Below are 21,135 nucleotides of genomic sequence, written 5' to 3'. Positions count from 1 at the left end.
CAAACCACTTATCCTGCCCTCAGGGTGGCGGGGGTGCTGGAGTCTATCCCAGCAGCCATTGGGCGGCTGGCGGGGAGACACCCTGGACAGGCCGCCAGGCCATCACACAGGGCACAATTTATATATATATATATATATATATATATATATATATATATATATATATTATATAGACTCTTATCTAATCCAATAGATAACACTGTGTATTTTAGAATGGAAGACTGGTACAACGCACATTACTACACATTACTACACATTACTAGTACATATAAAAAAATCACTGAGACCAAAATAGTCGCATTAACAGAAACAGCTCATAGAAATTATAAAATGTTATGGCGGGGGGGGGGGGATTAGGGGGGCAAAGAGGACAAAAAGAGCTAATGCTTTGGGTCTTTTGATGGGATTTCAGTGCTTTGCTGCCAGGGGTATCGAGACTGGTTCCAAAGGATTTAGCTCCATATGCAACGCGTCTGTACCGTACGCAGACCTCTAGAAATCCAGCTTCCTGGAAGTAGCAGATGTGAGGCCAATTATATGTCACATCATATGCATAATGAGTGTTTGGTACGGCACGGTATGCTAATCGTACATTATACAGTAGGTGCTGGATAGAGTCCAGATGGCACAGCTGCTGGTCAAGTCTTGTCCACGCTAACGGTGTAGCAACCCACTGCAGGCGGGAAATGAAGCTATCAGGAAGTAGAATCAGTTCATCCGGACACATTAATTAAGAGAAACGTTTTAGCACTCATCTAAGTGACCTCTTCAGTCTCAGCTCACTGCAGGAGGGGGCGTCTGGGTAGCATAGCGATCTATTCCATTGCCTCCGGATTGGTCGGGAGGCCCTACAGACACAATCGGCCGTGTCTGCGAGTGGGAAGCCGGATGTGGGTGTGTGTCGTGGTCGCCGCACTAGCGCCTCCTCTGGTCGGTCAGGGTGCCTGTTGGGGTGGGGGCTGGGGGGAATAGCGTGATCCTCCCACGCGCTACGTCCCCCTGGTGAAACTCCTCACTGTCAGGTGAAAAGAAGCGGCTGGTGACTCCACATGTATGGGAGGAGACATGTGGTAGTCTGCAGCCCTCCCCGGATCGGCAGAGGGGGTGGAGCAGCGACCGGGACAGCTCAGAAGAGTGGGGTAATTGGCCGGATACAATTGGGGAGAAAAAGGGGGTGGGGGGTACCTCATGCAGTATTACAGGTAGTTTTTATCTCACGCAGTATTACAGGTAGTTTTTATCTCACGCAGTATTACAGGTAGTTTTTACCTCATGCAGTATTACAGGTAGTTTTTACCTCATGCAGTATTACAGGTAGTTTTTATCTCACGCAGTATTACAGATAGTTTTTACCTCACGCAGTATTACAGGTAGTTTTTACCTCATGCAGCAGTACAGGTAGTTTTTACCTCATGCAGTATTACAGGTAGTTTTTACCTCATGCAGCAGTACAGGTAGTTTTTACCTCACGCAGTATTACAGGTAGTTTTTATCTCACGCAGTATTACAGGTAGTTTTTGCCTCACACAGTATTACAGGTAGTTTTTACCTCATGCAGTATTACAGGTAGTTTTTACCTCACGCAGTATTACAGGTAGTTTACCTCATGCAGCAGTACAGGTAGTTTTTACCTCATGCAGCAGTACAGGTAGTTTTTACCTCATGCAGTATTACAGGTAGTTTTTACCTCACGCAGTATTACAGGTAGTTTTTACCTCACACAGTATTACAGGTAGTTTACCTCACGCAGCAGTACAGGTACTTTTTACCTCACACAGTATTACAGGTAGTTTTTACCTCACGGAGTATTACAGGTAGTTTACCTCACGCAGCAGTACAGGTACTTTTTACCTCACACAGTATTACAGGTAGTTTTTACCTCATGGAGTATTACAGGTAGTTTTTACCTCACGCAGCAGTACAGGTACTTTTTACCTCACACAGTATTACAGGTAGTTTTTACCTCACGCAGCAGTACAGGTACTTTTTACCTCACGCAGTATTACAGGTAGTTTTTACCTCACGCAGTATTACAGGTAGTTTTTACTGGATGTTTTTTGTTCTACCAAATCAAGCCAGGAAAACAGTACAAGTACTGGGCATTTATATATAAATGGTCACCTTGCAGCATGATGTCTGCTGCAAAGCTGGTGGTGATTATCGCAAGTCACAAAGTGCACTTGCGATTCTCACTCTAGATTCGTCTTCCTCCCTTTCATTTGTGTTCGACTCTCTCACACATGGGAGTAGAGAGAGGTACTCACGCAGATGATCCGTCTAACCCATGTGCCGTACCCCTGCAGGTCAGTAGCAGAGGCCACCGAGGTCAACCTCAACATGCGCGTGGGCTTGCACACGGGTCGGGTGCTGTGCGGCGTTCTGGGCCTCAGGAAATGGCAGTACGATGTGTGGTCGAATGACGTGACCCTGGCCAATGTGATGGAGGCGGGAGGACTACCTGGGTCAGTATGTCTTTCACCGTTCACCTCATCAAAAACACTGGTGCGCCAGCTTTACCTCTCTGCTGCACAACAGCATTACATGAGGTTGATAACCCAGCTGCTTTAATTTGTTCTTGGGACCAAGAGAAACAGACCTATTGGGACAATACAGAATTTGAGGGGTTAAATATTAGAATTATTATTGTAATTTGTAATTATTAAATTGATTAATTTAAATGAATTAAATTAGTCATTTAATAACAAATTATAATACAAATAATAGAATATATATGTATGTATTATATAATATATTATATATATATATATAATAAATAAATAAAAATTTAGTAAAAATAATAAATTAAATTAAACATTAAAATTATAAACATTAAATATTAAAAAATAAATATTATATTTACAATACCCTCATTTCAAGAGGTTTGTGTTGAATTCATATCGGGATTGCAAAACATACGTATAAACCATCATCCCGTTTTGAGAGCACGGTTGGAGATCTGTGATTCGTTTCAGTGCAGCACTCTTGTTCTTTGACCTGCCTAGCCTTGCGGCACTACGTTAGTCGAGATGCACCGAGTTTCATCCCTTCCTCTCCACCCGCCTCTGTTTTCCACAGCAAAGTCCACATCACCAAGTCCACTCTGGAGTGCCTGAACGGAGACTACGAGGTGGAGCCCGGCAATGGACACGAGAGGAACGCCTTCCTCCAAAAACACGAAATCGAAACCTTTTTCATTGTGCCATCTCACCGACGGAAGGTACTGGATTTAAAGCCCCGTCCTCAGGAGCATGACGACTGTTTAACACGTTCGGTATCTGATGTTTAAACGATTTATCAGGACAGGAAAATAACAACCCATGTTACGTTTCCACATAACATGAGCAGCATCTTCAGATATCCCCCTCCACTAGACCTTGGCCTTCCTTGAGCTTGTCCTAGCATCTGATATACAGTGTGCACACTTCCGCAGTGCAAGTGCTAATCCCTCCCAACAAGCCTACCTGCTAAATGGGGAGCATAGATTAAGAAACAGATTTAGCAACACAGTCTTGACCTCTGCGCCAAGATCTACTGCAACACATCTCCACAGAGTAGAAACACAGTGTTGAGATGAATATACACTCCGGCACGGGACGTCGCATGGAGGAGTTCACACAGATTCGTTGGTAAGAGGAGCGCCCTTGCAGCTTGGGATTCACTGGAGTGGGTCTGCAACACAACACAGCCTGTGGCCTCTATCAACTCAGATCTGCACTCTCCCAAACATGCAGATACTCACACGGACATGAGTGTGCGTCTGTGCACGCAAAGACATGTATGCAAACCACACACACACACACACACACCATCTCCACCAGATGTGCCAGAAGGGTAGGGAGGAGATTTTAGTCCTTTACTCAGTTCATCAGGCCGTCTGTATCTCCTCTCCTCTCTTCTGTCTTCTCCTCTCCTTTCCTCTCCTCTCTTCTCCTTTCCTGTCCTCTCCTCTCCTCTCTTCTCCTTTCCTGTCCTCTCCTCTCCTCTCCTCTCCTCTCCTCTCTTCCCCTTCCTCTCCTTTTCTCTCCTGTCCTTTCCTCTACCCCTTCCTTTCCCCTCCTCGCCTCTCCTCACCTCTCCTCGCTTCTCCTCACCTCACCTCACCTCTCCTCCCCTCTCCTCTCCTCTCCTTGCCTGTTTATGACTGCCTGTAGGTAGGTTTCGCATTATTTCAGTGTGTAAAAGGTTTTGCATGTCACATGATTACACTTGCGTAGAGGTTTCACGGGTCCTCATGTGAACGTAAGAGAACCCATGTGTGTATACTTACCTCCGATATGTGGGAAGACTTGGCTAATCCTCTTAATAGAGCCGACGGTTACTTCACCAAAGACCCGGCTCAGAAAGAGATGGATGCCCCGACGGGGCTCTGCTAAGGAGGCTGTGTAGTGCTGTTAATCACTGGTGGTGAGGACACACTTCCAACCTTGTCTCCCTGTGAGACACACACAATAGTTCTCTCATCATAAATGGTACATATTGACCCGGAATCCATGCCAACTGTTTAATCTTTATAATAACTTCTGCAAACATTTTCGGGGCAGCAAAAACTGTTCAACTAGCCTCGGGGGTTGTCCTATTTCAACTGCTTATCACTGGTTTCTTATCTACACTCAGTCTCATATGAGAATGACTGTAAAGCTTTAGTTAGTACTGTATACTGTGTGTGTGTGCATGCATGTTTGTGCATGCACCCATTTCGATGAATGCCTATGCATTAGTCAGATACATGCAAAGGCTTAACATTAACATTCCACTTGCTGTGACCGGTATCATGTCTAATCCTTGTTCCGATCTTGTTTGTCGACAGATATTCCCAGGATTGATTCTCTCGGATATAAAGCCAGCCAAAAAGATGAAGTTCAAAACCGTGTGTTACTTGCTGGTGCAACTTATGCACTGCAGGAAGATGTTCAAAGCCGAGATTCCCTTCTCCAACGTTATGAACTGTGAAGATGGGGACAAGGTACGAGCTCTCGGTGCTGCGGTATGACTGCTGCCTGTATTTATCTGCAATATTCACCGAAACAAGGATGCACAGCGTCATAGGTGCTACCCAGATAGCATTCAGATGTGGGCCACTTCAGGCAATGATGCGGCACTGATGGCCTTCTTCTGGCCCTGACAAAATGGATGTCAGCCTGAAGTGGCCCACATGTATAATAGCAAATATGGCCTAAATATGCCAAATCAAATGTGGGCCTTTTTTGGCAAAGATGCGGTGCTCTCGGCAACATGTGATCTGGATGTGACCCTGAAGTGGCCCGTGTGGTGAATGGTGAATATGGCCCAAATATCACAAAACAAATATGGGCCACCTTTGGCAAATATGTGGCACATGCGGCGTTGCTATGGCTTGGTTCTGGCCCAGATCTGGCAAACAGGAGTGGACTGCCCAAGTGCCATCATTCCACGCAGTATGTGGGCTGGATGAAACTGTCAGGTGTGGGACGGGTCCGGGCCACAGCAATTTTGCTGTCTGGGTAAGAACTACTGCTATTTAGTCCAAGCAAGTCAGAGCATTGTAAAGACAATGGAGGAACCTGACCTCTTTTTAGAACCTAGTGCCATGAGCGCCTCCACCTCTTTCCAAAGCTGAAGCAATTTCACAGCTCATAGTCACTTCTGTTAATGCGCAGGAGAAAGGGGAGAGTGAGTGAGTCATTGATCAAGTGAGTCAGTGATTGAGTCCCTTTCCAGATCCATAAGTTGCTCTGTGTTAAAAAAGAAATCCATAGCTCCCTATATGTGTAATAACCAGTGTTCCAGAACTTTTTTGGTGTATATGGACATATAGTGTTTTTGTTGGAGTTTCTCTTCAATGCTACAGAAGATAGCATGGGTTACAGTGTACCGTGTCCTTCGTCATGTAGCTAAATGTAGAGCTCAACAGAGAGAAAAAAGAAAAGACAGGGAGGTGAGGGACAACAGGAGTGAAACATGGAAGTCAGTATGGGGTGTGCTTTATTTCTTTTACTTTTTTTGGGAGGGGTTTCCCCCTTTTTCTCCCCAATTACATTTGGCCAATTACCCAACTATCCAAGCCGCCCCGGTTGCTGCTCCACCCCCTCTGCCGATCTGAGCAGGGCTGCAGACTACCACATGCCTCCTCCGATACATGTGGAGTCACCAGCCGCTTCTTTTCACCTGACAGTGAGGAGTTTCACCAGGGGGACAAAGCACGTGGGAGGATCACGCTATTTCCCAGTTCCTGACCAACCAGAGGAGGCACTAGTGCAGCGACCAGGACACATACCCACATTTGGCTTCCCACCCGCAGACACGGTCATTTATGTCTGTAGGGACGCCCAACCAAGCTGGAGGTAACACGAGGATTCGAACCAGCAATCCCAGTGTTTGTAGGCAATTGAATAGACTGCTACGCTACGCCGATAGCCGCGGTGTTTTATTTATGTCATGTCATGACCACTCTGGTGATCCTCGCCCACCCATTGACCTTCCTGCTAAGACACTGACTGCCTCTGAGCTGCACAGTTCAGTGCCTTCATCTTGTTTGTTCACTCATATATAACTGCAGCTGTCACCCCAACTCTCAAGAAACCTGGTCTTGATCCATCCTGCCTCAACCACTACCGGCCAATTTCCAATCTCCCCTTCCTCTCTAAAACCCTGGAACGCATTGTCGCCACACAACTCCAAACCTACCTACACTCCAACAACCTACTCGAACCCCTCCAGTCTGGTTTTCACCCACTCCACAGCACTGAAACTGCACTCCTTAAAGTACTTAATGACCTCCTCACCTCTGCTGATACTGGTGCCCTTAACATCCTCATCCTCCTCGACCTGAGTTCAGCCTTCGATACTGTCAGCCACAACATCCTGCTCACCAGATTGAAAGATGTCGGTATTGAAGGCACCGTACTCAGCTGGCTCCAGTCCTACCTCTCCAACAGGTCACACTTCATCTCACTTCACAACCACTCCTCTGTTCCATCCACAGTCACACAAGGTGTTCCCCAAGGTTCTGTACTCGGCCCACTCCTTTTCATCATCTACATCCTCCCTCTTGGTCAGATTCTCCGCCATTTCAACTTGGACTTCCACTGTTATGCTGATGACACCCAGATATACCTCAGCACCAAATCCCCTCATAATCCACCCCTCTCTCACATCGACTCCTGTCTGTCTGCAGTTAAAGTCTGGATGCAGCAAAACCTCCTCAAACTCAACAGTGACAAAACTGAACTCCTCTTCATTGGCTCCAAGTCCACTCTCAGCCAAATCATCAACCTTGCACTCACCATCAATGGTACTTCTGTCTCCCCTTCCCCCCAGGCACGCAACCTTGGTGTGATCCTTGATCCCACCCTCTCCCTTGAGCCACATATCCGCCAAATGGTCAAATCCTCCTTCTACCACCTTCGCAACATTGCAAAAATAAGATCCTCTCTCACACGCCCTGCTGCTGAGATACTGATCCATGCCTTCATCTCCTCCTGCCTTGATTACTGCAACTCACTCCTCTATGGCATCAGTGCTAGCTCTATCAAGAGACTCCAATTGGTCCCGAATGCATCCTCCTGACTTTTAACTTTCACCAAATCCTGGCACCACATCACCCCAGTCCTAAAAGACCTCCACTGGCTACCCATCTCCCACCGGATCAATTACAAACTCCTGGTTCTTACTTATAAAGCCCTTCACAAACTGGCTCCCCCATACCTCACCGATCTCCTCTCCCCCTACCAGCCCTCTCGGTCACTCAGATCCACCTCAGCCTCCCTTCTCTCTACCCCCAGGTCCAACCTCCGCGGCTTTGGTGACCGAGCCTTCTCCAGAGCAGCTCCCAGGCTCTGGAACTCACTTCCCCAAATCATTAGAGACTCAGAATCCCTCCCACTCTTCCAATCCCATCTCAAGACACACCTTTTCTCCATTGCCTTCTCGTGCCCCCCCCCCCCGTCCGCTCATACACCCCTGGGCTGGGGCAGGCTGGGGACTGAGCGCTTGACCTGCATCTGTGATTTATATGATTTACGATGTTTGTTTTTCTTTCCCTTTATATCTGTCCAAGTCGGAGAGTACTGCTGGCATTGTCTGTGGCTGCCAGTTCTCCCTCTCGTAGCCCCCCTTCCCATCCACCCCTGTATGTCTGTGTTATGTTCATCTGTCATCTTGTTTCACTCCCATTTATTGTAAAGCGACTTTGAGTACTAGAAAAGCGCTATATAAGATTGATTTATTATTATTATTATTATTATTATATATGCAAACATACAACACATAACACACAACGTACAACACATAAATCACTTGTGCACACATATCCACTTCCACATCCTTGTTAACTAACTGGCTCTGCTCCAACGCCCAATGCATTGTAATGATGCTCACTTTGGCTGCGCAACATATACTTAGACACAGTGGGGTGCATCCGCTAATGAAATTAAGTACTAGGGCAATGTCAAAATTTAAATTTAAAATGAGCTGCCAGTATTTGTTGTTGATGCTTTGTCAAGTCCCCTTCCTGATGTGCTTCTCCTCCTCACGTTAACAGAGAGCAGAACATAGTCCGTTCGCTACACTAATTCTATTCAAGTTCAGGCTCGAACCCTTCAACGTTTAATCAAAACTGGTTTTCTCCCTGCCAGCGGAGGGCGATGCGGACGGCCCCAGAGAAGCTGAGGAATCGTACTAAGGCAAACCAGGCCAATGCCGTACAGAGCAGCCCCAGAACCCGAATCAACCGCTACATCGGTCGGCTGATCGAGGCCCGTCAGACTGAGTCAGACACAGCTGATCTCAACTTCTTCACCCTCATGTACAAGTGCTCAGAGCGTGAGCAGAGGGTGAGGGACTTTGGACGGATATACATCGAGGAGTGACTGTTATGTGCCACAGCTGTTTCACTTTGGCTTACTGTCATTTTGCTCTTTGTCATTGACATAGTACCACCAGGTTCCTGATGAGTACTTCACCAGCGCCGTGGTCCTCTCTCTGATCCTAGCTGCATCGTTTGGCCTTGTCTACCTTCTCATCATCCCACAGTATGTGTGGCAGTGAAATAATGCCCTACCATTATCTCTCTCTCTCTCTCTCTCTCTCTCTCTCTCTCTCTCTCTCTCTCTCTCTCTCTCTCTCTCTCTCTCTCTCTATCTCTAGTCAGCCCTAATAATATCCTCTTCCCATGATCTCTTCTTTCTTCTCGTCTCTCAGGGGCACGGTGGTGCTGGTCCTACTTGTCTTCTGCATCTGTTTCCTAGTAGCTTGCATCATGTACCTGCACATCACTAGAGTACAGGTAATCACGGGTGCTTTTTCACCTTTTACCATTCTTTGGTCATTTGTAAACTTTATTTTACTTCTTCGGTAACTTATTTAGTCGATTGGTTATTCCTCTTTCACTCGCAGCTGCCGGTCAATTTTTCTTTACTTTAATTTCTATCGTGTAAAAGCCATTTTTGCTGACAAAAGAGAAACTATTCAAATATATCTTGAAATAGTTTGTAATAAGGATTTTTTAATGTCTCGACATAATTCTTTAAGCCCTTACTTTACATTTAAACTCAAAAAGTAAAGTCGATTAATTTCAGCTATTATTGGATTGGACTTTTTCAAAGTTCCTCGTCACCTCATTTTTTTTATACATCTTGTGACTAGTTTTCCAGTTTTGTTCTGCCTGGTAAGCTCTCTCTGTCCTCTCTTCAACTCTCTGTCCTCTCTTCAACTCTCTCTCTCTCTCTCTCTCTCTCTCTCTCTCTCTCTCTCTCTCTCTCTCTCTCTCTCTCTCTCTCTCTCTCTCTCTACTCTGCATACTGGGAAGTTGAGTTATGAGCGCTAGTGAGGGTGATGAATGAGCTTGAGGTTTTTTTTGGGGGGTGGGAGGACAATTCACCGATTTTCACTTTTCTTTCTATGTGGTAAGGTAAAAGGATTTACTTTTACTTTGTTGCTCGTTGTTGGAAAGTGACTGGAGTAGCTGGTTGGAGCTTGGTGGTTTGCTATGGCGTTCCTCCCTAGTGAGGCTTTGCCTCCCCTGTCTATCAGACACGGGGTCCGAGTCGTGGCTGACTTGCGATACACTGTTGAACAGGTTCTCCTGGCTGTATGAGAACAGGTCGGCTATGAGACTATCACATACGGTTCTTGGATGAATAAAGCCATGGTGGCTTTTGTCCGAGAGGAGCGTTTGGTCCACCTGTTGGTCGAGACAGACCTGGTGCTAGCTAGACGATCCAAATCTGCTGTATTGTTCCTGCCAGTGTTAGAAGGAGGCCAGGGCCTGATTGACCTCTGCAGTCATATCACAGCTTTTCGCCTTCAAACTGTGCAGAGACAATTATATCATAAACAACAGCTTTGGAGTAAAACAGCATGTGTTGCTTCGTAGGACTATGAACTTGAACTATGACAAGCACTTGTTCCTTCTGGAACTAGCTGGCATGAAGTTCAATATGACACCTTCCTATCAGGCTATTCTCCGAGCTTGGGGAACAGTCTTAGACACCAAGAGAGACTACTCCCAGATCTATGGCAGTGTAGGGCAGGAACCACTGTTCTATAACCTGCTGATACACTGCAGGATGCTCAGCTCCATCAGTGTACGGAGATCCCTCACAAGAGCTGGACGTACTAAGATAGCTTGTCTCAGATCAGCAGGACATGGGAACACAGCTGACATTTTAAGCCAAGAGACTGGTTTTAAATCTCTTCGTCTAATGGAGATGCTGTTGGAGGAAGTGATCAGTGCACTTCCTGGTATCTTCAGAGAGGCACTAGGAGCAGTATGTGGAGAGGATCAGCCAGTTATGTGACCTGTTTTTCCATCTTTGTCCATCCGTGCTGCGGTAGAGGGACAGGAGGAATTGAACAGAGTGTGGGTGTGTGTGGATGTGGGTGGGTATATGACAGGGGAGTTTTTGTGTAAATAATCTGATGGCGCCACTGTGATAGTGCCTGAGATTTTATTGTTTTTTTTTTAGCTTACCGGTTAATATTGACATGATGGGAATGGAAAATGTTATCATAATGTGGTGTAAAACACTTATTTTTAAAAGTAAACAAAAAGTCTCTCTCGCTGACTAGATCTTGGTTCTGTGACGAAAGTCAAACTCTTTTTGTGCATGATAATGTAAAGGAGTGACTAGATTTGATGATGTCATTGTTCATTGTTAGTTTGTTTTTCTCGTTAAATAAAGAGCTGTTGTAAAAATTCAAAAATTCTCTCTCTCGCTTGCTCTCTCTCTCTCTCTGTATGTATTGCTCTCAGTGCTTTCCAGGGTGCCTGACCATTCAGATCCGCACTGCTCTGTGTATTCTCATAGTGCTCTTAATCTATGCTGTGGCCCAGGCCTGTGTGGTAAGTCGACTTGACGGAAAGACAAAACAAGATAAAAACATTACACTTAGTTGGTTATTCCTCCATTACGATGTCCTGTCAGCCTTAGGAAGGCTCAACCCAGCCTGTCCCTTTCTGTCTCTTCTAGGTGGGCTGCATGCCCTGGCTGTGGGGCAGTGCCAACTCCAACAGCTCCATCGTCATCGAGGCGGGCGGCAGTGCCAACCACACCACGGCGGAGTTGCCCTGCGATGGTGCCCGCTATGCCTTCCTGTCTTGCGTGGTTGGGGCACTCACCTTGGCACTCTTCCTGCGTGTCTCTTGGATGCCAAAAATGGCGCTGATGCTCTTGCTGGGTGTGCTGTATGTCACCGTGCTGGAGCTCAGCGGTTTCCGCAAGACCGCAGGGTGAGGGGGTATGCCCGATACATACGGTCGAGCATGTTGTAAACACGTAGTTCAGCACAGGCACACGCAAAATGATGCAAATACACACACACAATAAACAGTCAGGCGTGTGTTAAGCTCTCATCTTCATTCATAAAGAAATTGCCCTTCAGCAGTGACCAAAAAATCAGTTTTTGCTTACGCACGACCAGACCCACACATCCACACAAACACACATCAAACAGCAGACAGAAACAGAAACTACCAATCAGAGCCCAGAGCGAGAGCCTTCAGGTCCACGTTGTTAGCCTGTCACTCAAATATCAGAGGCGATGACTGATTACTGCGTGAGTTTCAGCCGTACCGCCCCGTTTGTTTGGTCTGGAGAGGGAACGGATAAACATGAGTCAGAGGGTCATTTACATGTGCCGAGACGTGTGTGGAGGAGTGTGCGCTCGTCCCCGGCCCACACGCTCTTTCATTTCCCACCCTTTGATGCAACACATGTGCTCATTAGCTCCAAATCAGAAGCCCGAGAGGACAATGTGGGCTGGATGATAGGGGTCATGTGAGCCGTTTCAACTCTCAAAACCCCGTGGCCTGACGGTTCGTGTGAAGCTCAATTCAACAAAATAGATTGCTCTGATATTGTTGAGGCTGTCAGGGCTTTTGAAGCAAGAGATTTTTTTTTCTTTTAAAATGCTGATCTCTCAAAAAACTGTTCTCATTTTCTTTAGTAGCAGCAATGCGTCAGATGAACTATTTAGATCATACCACCAGTTTTAAGGCACCGAATTCAAAGGCTTTCTCTACAGCCAGAGAGTTAAATTCGCCATTTCTGCGTGTGGTGCCGTTCATTCTCTCACAATTCTTCCTTTTACCCTCCCTCATTATTTGTGTGAGTCAGCGCTAACTGTGTTGTTCACATTAGCTGCCCATACATCATGGGGGGTCCACCCGCCCAGCTCCGTTGAGTTCTCTGTGTGGTCCAGGTCCCGTGCCGTGAGGTGCTGACATAAGTGTTGGTCTCTTCCACAGTGGGGGGTCTTTCCACCTCCGGGGCTACGAACCCATTCTCTCCCTGCTGCTCTTCACCAGCGCCCTGGCCCTCCACTCCCGGCAGCTGGACCTCAAACTACGTCTAGACTTCTTGTGGGCTGCACAGGTCAGGAAATGTTTGACTGTCTCCTGTCTCTTAGGAACTGACAAGTCGGGTCTGGTACATTCGGCTTGGAAAGCTTGGCCTGCAGGAACTTTTTTAAAATGATGATGAATTCAGAGCTTCACACTGCTAACCGTATCCTGGTGTAGGTCTCCAGGCAGTCAGGACGCTGTAGGATGAAGTCCATGCCCATCTTCACCAAATCCTCCTCTGGCTTGTTTGCTCTGTATGCAAAACGCAGTGGGCAAGCACTAATTTTTGAGGACCCTTCATGGCATGAAGAAGTTAAGACTTCCAGGCTTGTGGTCATGTAGACGTGTCATCTTGTGCTCTTTAGGGAGGGAGATTTTAAAGCAGGCACAAACTACGCTTCGGGCATGGTGCTTCAGGGTAGCTGGAGACGGGCTTTTTTTCAGAGTCACAGCTCAGATCTGATTTTTTTCCATGTCTGATTCCAATCTGAATACTTTTCCATAGCGTGACTAGCAAAAAACAAAAACAAAACCACATGGAATCTGATTTTTCCAAATCAGATTCAAACCACACATGCATGAGTTTCTGGGTAAATATCTAACAAGGATTTTGCCGCACAGGCGTGCATGTCTGTATTTTACGTAGCCTAAAGTGTCTCGTTGCGATCATCATCCGTCTTGAGTCAGCAGTGACTGTTTAGTTTTGTCCTATGAAATGTCTAACAGAAGAGTGGAGTGTAAGATGTGTTGTGATCTTTTTGAGCCTAATTAATTATTGGGTTGTGTGTGAAATGAAGCTTTTGGCCGCCTAGCTTTTATTGCTCCTTTTGTTGGCCAGCGCTCTGTGTTTGCTCAGTTTAATAGTTTAATGTAGCTCTTTGACAACAAAATAAAGGCACTGCTCTTTGTTAACCGCTGCAATGAAAGCCAATTTAAATTTAGGCTTCAGAATATGTTATGTGCCCAAGAGCCACATTAGATAAGACGATAGATGTGGTCTATGCTGTGGTAGGTCTACCAGCACGTCTTCTACTGACCCCTTGTGGTGAAAAGGCAGAACTACCTGCCGGCCTCACTGCTCTTTCTCTCATCCTCTGTCTGTCCGTCTGTCTGTCTGTCTCTCTCCCTCCCACTCTGTCTTTGTGTGCGTGTGTAAAATGTCACCAGGCGGAAGAGGAGAGGGACGGCATGGAGAAGGTCAAGCTGGACAACCGGAGGATTCTTTTCAATCTTTTGCCAGTACATGTGGCGCAGCACTTCCTAATGTCCAACCCCAAAAACATGGTGAGGCTGCCAACACCCTGGCCGACACACAAACTGACTAAAAATCAGATGGACAGACAGAAAGAGACACAGACAGACACAGAGAACAAATGTATGGGACAATGACAGACACCATGAATATATCCCACAACATTCCTTGAGGAATTGCTCACATCTTCTAGGGGGCCTCTCGCTGGTTTCATTTCTCACTTCTCTTTCTTTTTTTTGCATCAGGATCTATACTACCAGTCCTATGCACAAGTAGGCGTTCTGTTTGCCTCCATCCCAAACTTCAATGATTTCTACATCGAGCTGGACGGCAACAACATGGGGGTGGAGTGTCTGAGACTGCTGAATGAGATCATCGCTGACTTTGATGAGGTGAGACTCTGCGCTCGTTCAGGGGGTTTTCCTGAACAAAGTGGAGTATTCTAACGTGCAGGCGTGGTGATCTTCATGTGGTTTCTGGTCATGCGTGTGTTTTGCCTTCGCAGCTCATGGATAAAGAGTGCTACAAAGACATAGAGAAAATCAAGACCATCGGTAGTACATACATGGCAGCAGTGGGTCTTGTCCCCACCGTTGGAACCAAGGTAGCACATCGTTCTTTTAATGTGTGTGTGTTTGTGTGTGTGTGTGTTTGCAAATCTTGTTAGTTTGAGTGGTTTCTTCTGCTTCCGGTGTGGGGAGATGGCGGCGTGAATTCACGTCTGCAGCGTCCTCACCGAGTACCGTCCACGCGACGTCTTTGTCCACGTCGGCATCTAAGTTTGTCTTCGTTCGATGGCCGGGACAGCTGGCAGAGCTTGGTCTGCTGCGTCCTGTGGGCCCAGGGACCACGGCCCGGCCCGGAGCTGCACACCGTGGGAGGTCTGGCAGGACGCGGAAGTGGGGCAGGCTAAGCTAACTGCTAGCCCATGCAGACCGGCAGTTCCGATAACACCGAAAGTGGTCTGGCGGCGGCCTCGACGAGCCTTGGCTGTGTTTTAGTGTCGTCGTGTGGAGTGCGGGGAGGTGTGTCAAAGGTGTCTGGCTGGGAGAGCTGGTGTTGGATCTGCTGGGAGAGCTTAGTCTGCTGCGTCCTGTGGGCCCAATGACCACGGCCCTGACTGGAGCTTTGCCCGAAGAGGAAACACTGAAGGCGGTCTGACAGGATGCGGAAGTGGGGCAGGCTAAGCTAACTGCTAGCCCATGCAGACCGGCAGTTCCGACAGTCATCCTGGCTGGCGTTCGTTCTCCTGGACAGTGATTTTTTTTTTTTTTTTTAGTTTAGATATATGTGTTAGTTTGGATGTATGTGTTCTTGTAGTTCTAGTAGTTTTGGATGTGTGTTGTTGTCTTTGCGTTGCACTGCTGTGGGCTGAGGGAACCGGTGTTTCGTTTCATTTCATGGCTGCAAGTGCATGCAATGAAACGACTGAGTGTCTCTGATTCTGATCCTTTGTGCAAATGGGTGAACAGATTTGGTGTTTTATGAAGTATGATTACAACTCATGTCAGAATTATTATTTTTTTAATCTCTTGATAAACTTCTCTTTAGGCCAAAAAATCGGTTTATGACCACCTGAGCACGATAGCAGACTACGCCATCGAGATGTTCGACGTCTTGGATGAAATCAACTATCAGTCCTACAACGACTTTGTCTTGAGAGTGGGTATGTACACCAGTTATGTTATCAAGTCATTTACATATTCTGACACGTACGCCCCCTTGCTGTCATTTTTGTTACTAGCCGTGTATTTACACGACTCTTTGGCATCAGTGCCTATACTCTGGACAGATGGTAACACAATATATATAGTGTTTACGGTACTCATAATGGCATTTACTGCAATATTTATTTCTGCCGCCACTGCTGCTGCTGAGTACTTTCCACACAGGATTTACAAAAGGGGGGGTGCCGTACTGCGCCGAATTGCATGAAGTTATAAAATAAAAGCACAGTCACCCAAACACACTGCAATCCATCCGCAATGCAACATGAGGTTTAGTGCAACACAAATGTGACAACGTAAAATCGGTTTGACAGTCTTCCCTGGGTTCTTACCTCGGTGCCGTGTGTTGGTTGTGCAGGTATCAATGTGGGTCCGGTCGTGGCAGGAGTGATCGGAGCCAGGCGGCCTCAATACGACATCTGGGGGAACACGGTCAACGTGGCCAGCCGAATGGACAGCACCGGAGTCCCCGGAAAGATTCAGGTACCCGAAGTTCTCTCAGTTTCACTTCCCATCCGTCCTTTTTTTCCTGTAGTGAGTATTGTGTTTGCTGTATCAACGTGAAATATCAACAAGTAACAGATCAAATAAACCATAGAAAAATAAATTAAAAGCAACTGAACACATTACATTCAAGCACAAAACACAGCGATGCAACATGAACCAGTATAAAGGGCGGCACGGTGGTGCAGTGGTTAGCGCGGTCGCCTCACAGCAAGGCCCTGGGGTCGAACCCCCGCGTTGTCCAACCTCGGGGGTGGTCCCGGGTCGTCCTCTGTGTGGAGTTTGCATGTTCTCCCCGTGTCTGCGTGGGTTTCCTCCGGGTGCTCCGGTTTCCTCCCACAGTACAAAGACATGTAGGTCAGGTGACTCGGCTGTACTGAATTGTCCCCAGGTGCGAATGTGTGTGTGTGTATCGGCCTTGTGATGGCCTGGCGGCCTGTCCAGGGTGGGCTAGGCTCCAGCATCCCGCGACCCTACTCAGGATAAACGGCTCGGAAAGTGGATGGATGGATGAACCTGTATAAACGTAAACCAGGTGGAGAGACTGCACGAGGACTTCAGCGGTGCAACAGAGCGCAGTGACACGTTTAACTTGTCAGTACAAAACACACTGTTCTGGTTCAGGCAAATGATATCGCATCATTTCCTATGCAAATTAAGCAACTTAATTTCATGGGGATAAATGAGCCCGTTTCACTGGGCTATTCAAGTTTTGTAATAAGTGTAAGATTACAGAAGGCACATACATTCACTATTTACCATCCCTTCATCCATCCGTTATCCGAATCGCTTATCCTGCTCTCAGGGTCGCGGGGAGGCTGCAGCCTATCCCAGCAGTCATTGGGCGGCAGGCAGGGAGACACCCTGGACAGGTCGCCGGGCCATCACAGGGCCCACACACACACACACACACCTAGGGACAATTTAGTACGGCCGAGTCACCTGACCTACATGTCTTTGGACTTTGGGAGGAAACCGGAGCCCCCGGAGGAAACCCACACAGACACGGGGAGAACATGCAAACTCCACACAGAGGACGACCCGGGACGTCCCCAAGGTTAGACTACCACGGGGCTCGAACCCAGGACCTTCTTGCTGTGAGGCGACCCCACTAACCACTGTGCCATCATGCCACCCGCTGTTTACTAGAATGTGTATATATTCACAAATTCTGAAAAGATGTCTCAAAGAAATCGGTGACATAATTCATCAAATGGTGAACATTTCTCCATCGTGCATCCTCGGTATGGATGATTCCCCAAATATTCCTCCAAATTCATTAAAACTCCTGAAAATCCTCCCACTCTGTGCTAAGAGATGTATCGTATTAAGGTGGGTGTCGGACGAACCACTGAACATCACAGCATGGACAAGTAGTGAGCTAGAGGTCACGCCTCTTGAAGCTTTCAGCTTTTATTTAAGCGAAGAACCTTTTCATTTTTATAAAGTGTGGAGTCTTTTTACTTAGGACCCGATTGTTTTGGATGATAACAGCGCGGCTCTGTGGTCTGACGTGGGGACAGTAGATGTTTTATTTTCAATGCATTGTGTTTATACGACGCACTGAATTTCTGCGACACGGTGGCGCAGTGGCCAGCGCGGTCACCTCACAGCAAGAAGGTCCTGGGTTCGCGCCCCGGGGTAGTCCAACCTTGGTGGGTCGTCCCGGGTCGTCCTCTGTGTGGAGTTTGTATGTTCTCCCCGTGTCTGTGTGGGTTTCCTCCGGGGGCTCCGGTTTCCTCCCACAGTCCAAAGACATGTAGGTCAGGTGACTCGGCCGTACTAAATTGTCCCTAGGTATGAATGTGTGTGTGTGTGTGTGTGTGTGTGTGTGTGTGTGTGTGTGTGTGTGTGTGTGTGTGTGTGTGTGTGTGTGTGTGTGTGTGTGGGCCCTGTGATGGCCCGGCGACCTGTCCAGGGTGTCTCCCCGCCTGCCGCCCAGTGACTGCTGGGCTGCAGCATCCCCACGACCCTGAGAGCAGGAGAAGTGGTTTGGATAATGGATGGATGGATGGATGGATGGATGGATGGATGGATGGATGGATGGATGGACAAATGAGCCCGTAGTCCCTTTACTCTTGAGTTTGGACAGTCTGACGTTTAACCAAGGACATGTTGAAGATAGAATCCACAGTTGATGCACACGGCAGCTGTCCGTCCCTCTTCTTCTGTTGTTTCGGTCCAACATCGTAAGCATTATTCGCTTTATTACGCGCCAATGAGAAGAGCAGACCACGCCACATGGCTTTCAGCTCCTTTTTAGCATTTCAAACGTCTCCATTTCTCCAACAAATTCACAATACTGACCAGATGGTGAGATGTGTCATGCTTCTTGTTGTCAGCAGAGCGCTTGTGTGGTCGCAGTCCTCCACGCAGCCGTGGCGGTGCACGGTGTACCATTAACTTAAACTTCCCTCGGGAGAACATCGGCTCAAACTGACTGCTGAAGTTGTCGCTATTGTTGAACACATGTCTTTCCACACATTATTTGGTGCGTCACTGGCACCGGTAACCTTACGCGCTGATTCCACCTCTTCATTTCGATCTTAATTCCACCTCTCCGTTTCGATAACCTTCTTTATGCATTGTTGACCCCCACCAATACGGTGCTCAAAATGCCAATTTTGAGACATTGATAGAGGCGGTGACACAAAACTACAATTTGGGATTCATTTTTGCCAGCTGTTTAAGAGTAACTCCTAGGGTGTCCAGGTGGCATAGTGGTCTATCCCGTTGCCTACCAACACGGGGATCGCTGGTTCGAATTCCCGTGTTACCCCCGGCATGGTCGGGCGTCCCTACAGACACAATTGGCCGTGTCTGCGGGTGGGAAGCCCGGGTATATGGGTGTGTGTCCTGGTCGCCGCACTAGCACCTCCTCTGGTCGGCCAGGGCACCTGTTCGGGGGGGAGGTGGAACTGGGGGGGGGGGATAGCATGATCCTTCCACGCGCTACGTCCCCCTGGTGAAACTCCTCACTGTCAGGTGAAAAGAAGCGGCTGGCGACTCCCCGTGTATGGGAGGAGGCATGTGGTAGTCTGCAGCCCTCCCCGGATCGGCAGAGGGGGTGGAGCAGCGACCGGGACGGCTCAGAAGAGTGGGGTGATTGGCCAACTGGGGAGAAAAAGGGGGAAAAAACAAAAACAAAACATTATAGTCATAATTCAGAGTGAATATGGAGGGTTATGTCAGACTTATCCCTCATCCTGCTCCATGTGTGTGTTTCCTCCCCCATCTCTCCGCTCAGGTGACGGAGGAAGTTTATCGCTTGCTCAACACCAACTATGACCTGGTGTGCCGCGGCAAGGTCAGCGTCAAGGGCAAGGGAGAGATGCTCACCTACTTCCTGGAAGGCAAAGTACAGGGCGTGGGCACGGCAACCACCTCCTCTGTGATGCGCTCTGTCAGCCTGGCACGCCGGATACACTCTTGTGGTAAGGCCAGTGCCCCGGCCAACCTGGGCAGCGCCTCCTCCGCCGCCAGCCTGAATGTCCATGCCAGCGCGGGTGGTGCCGTCCAGATGGGCGCTGCCAACAGCAGCGGCAGCCAAGCGACATGCCTGCCCTCGCCCTGCGTGGCAACGGTGGGCGAAGAGGAGGAGGAGGACATCAAGGTGACAGACATCGAGATCGAGGGTGTGGCAGCTGCTGCAGATGTGGCCGTGTGAAAGGGCCGGCTGGAAAAGAGGACAAAAACACTCGGACGTAGCGGGAAGATGAATCACCTGGTTGAGGTGCCCGCAGGGGAAAAGAGCCGTGCAGGCACTTCCTGTGGATCTGGGGCCGCCGATAAAAATACCCATAACTCATCCCAGTTCATGAAACACATGGGTCGTCGGGGGTGGTGCACTGGACACTGGGGGTTGCCGTTAGGCGACCTCAACCACACGCCGCTCTTTAGAGATGCCATCGCAGAAGTGTGCGTCGAACAAGACAGGGAGCCCTGAATCTCAGGTAACCTCACGCACCACCTCCATACTCGGCGATGTGGTTCGCGGCTGCCTGAGATTCAGGTAAAGTGTCTTTTTTTTTTTTTAATGTGTACACATTCCAGGTAGAGGGGATATGCACAACTGGGTAAACTCCACAACGAGAGTGATCACGCCATTGCTTCTGAAATGCCTGGTCTCTCTCATAATGCCAAGGATACCCTCCGTCATCCACAATGTAAAAAAAAACACAAAAAAAATACGTTTCTTTCGGTCTGTGTATGTAAGCATGCATGTGTGTGTATTCATGTGTGTGTATGCATGTGTGTGGTTAATCTCGAATTGTAACGAAATAGCACAAAGTACTTTTTAATACACAAAGAAATCCTTGGATGAAAAATGCTTTTTGACACATATTCAATAGTGCATGACTTTCCAAGACTTGACAGCCATATGCGTGGTACTCCCATCGAGAGAAAAACCAAAGTAATGAGTTCTCCACGTACCGAGTTTTACCCCCGTGCACACGCCGCCTCCTCCGACGGGGGGAGGAGCTGTTAAAGCGGCGGGGGGGTGGGGGGGTGTCACGTTCTTTGGCTCTTTTTTTGAAAACGGGACTCGAAAAACCATTTATTCTACTCTCGTATCCACTCAGAAGGCCGTCCCAAGGACGCGTGGCACACTCCAATACGCCTCAACTGCCATCGGCATCGGTTAAAGAAAAACCTAATCTCCTATCTGTTAGGACAAGAAGAGGAACACAGAGATCTTTAGGGTGAGCCATCGTGATCTTGGACGTTTTTCCGGGGTCCGTGAATCAATGTCCGGCCTCCTTCCTTCGCTCTGTTTTACAAGGGTGTCGGGAGTACGGGGCCTGGACACAGGACACGGTGGCGACGGCTTT

At 48.0% G+C, this 21,135-nt stretch overlaps 1 protein-coding gene across 3 annotated transcripts in view; it reads left to right on the top strand.

The window, feature by feature from the left end:
* adcy1b (adenylate cyclase 1b) overlaps nucleotides 1-19,970 on the top strand; it is a 69,625-nt gene extending 49,655 nt beyond the window's left edge. The window contains exons 6-21 of one of the 3 annotated variants that reach the window (XM_056292881.1): nucleotides 2,304-2,462; nucleotides 3,076-3,217; nucleotides 4,808-4,981; nucleotides 6,962-6,982; nucleotides 8,613-8,810; nucleotides 8,911-9,008; nucleotides 9,178-9,262; nucleotides 11,231-11,320; nucleotides 11,448-11,707; nucleotides 12,725-12,851; nucleotides 13,988-14,104; nucleotides 14,318-14,464; nucleotides 14,578-14,676; nucleotides 15,624-15,738; nucleotides 16,158-16,282; nucleotides 19,551-19,970. In XM_056292881.1, coding sequence (XP_056148856.1) covers nucleotides 2,304-2,462; nucleotides 3,076-3,217; nucleotides 4,808-4,981; nucleotides 6,962-6,982; nucleotides 8,613-8,810; nucleotides 8,911-9,008; nucleotides 9,178-9,262; nucleotides 11,231-11,320; nucleotides 11,448-11,707; nucleotides 12,725-12,851; nucleotides 13,988-14,104; nucleotides 14,318-14,464; nucleotides 14,578-14,676; nucleotides 15,624-15,738; nucleotides 16,158-16,282; nucleotides 19,551-19,970 — 2,377 coding nt within the window. Of the gene's footprint in view, nucleotides 1-2,303; nucleotides 2,463-3,075; nucleotides 3,218-4,807; nucleotides 4,982-6,961; nucleotides 6,983-8,612; nucleotides 8,811-8,910; nucleotides 9,009-9,177; nucleotides 9,263-11,230; nucleotides 11,321-11,447; nucleotides 11,708-12,724; nucleotides 12,852-13,987; nucleotides 14,172-14,312; nucleotides 14,465-14,577; nucleotides 14,677-15,623; nucleotides 15,739-16,157; nucleotides 16,283-19,550 lie in introns of all 3 variants that reach the window. The other 2 variants (XM_056292882.1, XM_056292880.1) reach the window with 2 other exon arrangements.
* Nucleotides 19,971-21,135: the final 1,165 nt, after the last annotated feature.

This window comes from Lampris incognitus, chromosome 14, assembly GCF_029633865.1.
Source record: "Lampris incognitus isolate fLamInc1 chromosome 14, fLamInc1.hap2, whole genome shotgun sequence".
Lineage (NCBI taxonomy): Eukaryota > Metazoa > Chordata > Actinopteri > Lampriformes > Lampridae > Lampris > Lampris incognitus.
Note: the sequence above shows the minus strand (reverse complement) of the source record. Positions and strands in the feature narration are given on the sequence as shown.